This window comes from Centroberyx affinis, unplaced genomic scaffold (assembly GCF_046629955.1).
Source record: "Centroberyx affinis isolate AG114_WGS23_722 - 3 ecotype Tasmania unplaced genomic scaffold, CSIRO-AGI_Caff_v1 ptg000142l_1, whole genome shotgun sequence".
NCBI lineage: Eukaryota > Metazoa > Chordata > Actinopteri > Beryciformes > Berycidae > Centroberyx > Centroberyx affinis.
The window spans coordinates 116,033-120,000 of NW_027278840.1; the positions used below are offsets into that span (position 1 = coordinate 116,033).

Genomic DNA, 3,968 nt, shown 5'->3' on the forward strand with positions numbered 1-3,968 from the left:
GGGGAGAGAGGGGGGGGGAGTGAGAGAGAGAGAGAGAGAGAGAGAGGGGGGGGGGGGAGAGAGGGGGGGAGTGAGAGAGAGAGGGGGGGGGAGAGAGAGAGAGATAGAATAGAGATAGAATAGAATAGAGTGGAGTAGAATGCAATACAATACAATGCAGTGGTGTAGAATAGAATAGAATGGAATGGATCAAGCAGACAATAGAATAGAATAGAATAGAATAGAATAGAGTGGAATAGTGTAGAGTGCAGTGGAGTGGAATAGAATATAATAGAATAGAATAGAGTGGAGTGGAGTAGAATGGAGTAGAATACAATACAAAATAATACAATACAATGCAATACAATGGTGTAGAATAGAATAGAATAGAATAGAATAGAGTGAAGTAGGCCTACAAGACAATACAATACAACACAGTGGTGCAGAATAGAATAGAATAGAATAGAATAGATATGTTCTGGGGGATCCATGGCCACTAAGCAACCTCCCTATCCCTCTAGCGGACTGCATTCACACAGATATTATGCTGGGTAGGAAGATCATTGTTAATGAGTGGAAATCTGTTGATTTACCTCCAGCACATGTATGGTTCTCTCAGCTTGGAATTGTAGCAGCTTATGAGAAATTAATGATCAGGTAGATGGATATAGTCTGAAATGGAACAGATACCTTAGTCACATTAAAGGCCCTTGAAACCTCTCACAATCAGGTAACAGCCCTTTTATTTGCAATTTATTTGTATTTCCTAACACACTGAAAGTGCTTCACATATTGCTATGGCCCTGAACCCCTATGCTGCCATTATAATCCCCCCCCCCTTTTTTTCTTTTTTTTTTTTTTAAACGTAATTATTTATTTTGTAATCTATTATTTTGATGTATTTTTGTGTGTATATACAGTATATATATATATATATATATATATATATATACGTATATATTTATTTATTTTTTAAATGTATGATTTAAGTTATTTTCTGTTTCTACAATTGCCCATTGTTTAAGGTTATGTCTGTTTAAAAACCAAATAAAGTGTTGATCATAAAAAAGAATAGAATAGAATAGAATAGAATAGAATAGAATAGAATAGAATAGAATGCTGCGGGCTGTCAGATAGGGGGCACGAGAGGAAATGAAAACTCTCAAGTCTCGAGACCCTGCGGCGCCTTAAGGAACTGCATCGAGTGGAAGGAGGAGGGGGGAGAGAGGAAGTTCTCCAAAAGTTTTTTTTTCCCCCTGAGAAGGATTGTGGAGAAATCGCCGTTAAGTTTCAGAAACGGGATCCGAGCAGAGGAATAACGCTGGGGAGAGAACGGGAGACAACGGTGCGAAAAGTTCGTCCCTTCTTTTGTTTTCTCACATGAAAACCGTCAAAAAGGACGCGGTTAGGGTTTTTTTTGTTATTTGTTTTCTCCCCAGACTGAGAGAACTTACACCATCAGAGGCGATGAGATGTGAGTGAGCTATGCCTTGTCGAAATGGACAGACTTTATCCAAGCGAAAACATGGCGTCTGCGTCCCGAAGTTTAGGTTCTTTTCCAGTCTCCTCTTCACACTCTGCTGCCTGGAGGCTTGGGGCTCCTCCGGCCCGCAGGCGGACAGCGGCCGGAGCTGCAGCCCGTGTCCCGTTAACTGTAGCTGCGCGCTGTCGGGGCCCCAGCTGTCTTGCGTCGTCAACTGCTCCAACATCGGTCTGGAGAGGGCCCCAGCGGCGGCGGACATCCCGCTGGCTACTAACGTGCTGTAAGTAAACTACCTGCCTGCTGCCTGGGGTGACGAGGAGCGCACAACCTCTCACCCAGGGGGTGTTAGTGGAGGGTGAGCCCATCTAAACTCAATTTAGTAATCATCATCACTCATCCTGCCAGGCTGGCTAAAAGCTGTATGAGGAGCATTCAGTAAACAGTGTCAAACTTCAGCCCATAAAATGTTTCTGGTGTGAGATACAGTCTTAAAAGAGATAAAGCATTAATGTGTTTTTTTTTCTGAAAATTTTATAGATTTTTGTGTCTATTGGTGGTTGTTTGCATTATGGTGATCAGTGACTGGAGGTCATAGTTTGCCAATGTTTTTATTTGCCACTACATCACTGCTCTTAGCATCTTTCCTGCGTGTGTCTCAGACGAGTAGTCCATCATTTGTATTCGGAATTAATTTCGGATTTGTTGTTGTTGTTGCCTATAGCATAAGTGACAGATGTGGTGACTCGATTAATTTGGTCTTTGAAAACTTTGTTGCGTATCAGCAGTTTGTGAAAAGCTTCAACGAAAAACTATTTTGTAGGCCAACACATTGCAAACATGCAGCAATACATGGGGATGGTTTCATAATGCGTTCAAATGTATCTGCATTCGCCAAATCCTGCAGGGAAAAGGGAAACCTAATATGATAAAAGGCTAGTTATATCTGAAAGTTCTACCTTTTGTATGGCTCAGGCTTCTCACAGGCCGGGACTGGTTAGTCTGTAATAATGACATAGTTCTGTATACGTGTGTGTGTGTGTGTCTGTGTCTGTGTGCGTGCGTGCGTGCGTGCGCGTGTGTGTGCGTGCGTGCGTGTGCGCGTGCGTGCCAGAAATCAGAGTGGTAGTTAAAACGGAGTTTGTCACCAGAAAAGTTAACTTCTGAAGTCTAACCGTGTTTGTGGCGCAGATCTGATCTGCCTTCAGCCTGCTGGAGAAAGAACATTCTGTTCTAGCACTGACGGAAGACATATGTTATCAATTATTTATCCCCCCCCACCCCTCCCCCCGAAATTACCTTCTTTTATTTTACTTAAAATGTGCTTAAAGATTTACTTAAAGAAGGCTTTTAAAATCTGTGTTATGTGGGAACTCGCCTCATTTAGAGAGTTTGGGTTGTCATGGTGTGTAGCCTAATGTATGGATGTATGGACTCTGAGAAGGGCAAACGAAGTGGAAGAATATAGAATAGAATAGTAGAATAGAATAGAATAGAATAGAATAGAATAGAATAGACGTAGGATCCATCATTAGGCCTGTATCTGTCTTTCAGAAGCCATGAATCTACATTAACTATATTTAAACTGAAAAGTATTCATCAAAACCATAACCAACGACACCATATATAATATTTGTAATTTTCTATTGATTGATTTGAATATGCCTAATAGATCTACAAATCCTTACATGGCTCGTAATTACTTGACGTTTAGTAATTGTATTTGCGTGGGAGAGGATGAGGATTCTGCTGCGATGTTAATTAGAGACAGATCCTGCAGCATGGGGGAAACTATGTCAAACTAGTTGGAGCGTTAATTGCATCAGGCTAAGCAAACTTCATCTGTCCTACTGGGAGAAAGAGGGAGGCGACTGTCATGTGAAGATTAAATTTCTCTATAATTTGGCCTCTTGTCCCTTGCTCCCGCCACAGTCAGAGCCGTGGAATTAAAATTATATGTTTTTTTTCTACTTTTAATTAATTCTGATTCCATGGCTGGACGTGGCAGGTGTACACCTCCATGGCTAACCAAGACAGAGTGGAGAATTTAGCAATTTTCATTTTATAATGCTACAGGCTCTGCTGGGCCTGCATCATTTACCCACTCATAATAATGAAACCTATTTTCAGAAGGTCATTTACTCGCAGCGATTTGTCTGGGTAATAGCCTTCAGACTGGCTGAAGGTGGAGAGATGGGAGCACACAACTCTTGCCCACCTTTTTATTTGCATAATAGAGTTTACCCATCTTTTTAGGCTGATATGAATCTTTATGAGGTGCACTGATGGTATGTTTTGGATATGGAAACAAGGCCTTAAAGGAAAAAAAACACACACATTTATGCTTTTCTGAAAATGTAATTTATTCATTTTTGTATTGGTGGTTGTGATAATCACCGTCTGTAGGCCATATAGTTTGCCTGCTTTTTTATTTACCACTGCACTACTTCGGAATTAATTTAATTTGTCTTTTTGTATTTGTTGTTGTTGTAACAGCCTTCAGCCTGGC

At 41.0% G+C, this 3,968-nt stretch overlaps 1 protein-coding gene across 1 annotated transcript in view; it reads left to right on the forward strand.

Moving 5' to 3' along the window:
* The first annotated feature begins 1,464 nt into the window (after positions 1–1,464).
* The window catches only part of pkd1a (polycystic kidney disease 1a), a 71,933-nt gene continuing 69,429 nt past the window's right edge, over positions 1,465–3,968 (forward strand). The window contains 1 exon segment of the mRNA XM_071531439.1: positions 1,465–1,742. Coding sequence (XP_071387540.1) covers positions 1,465–1,742 — 278 coding nt within the window.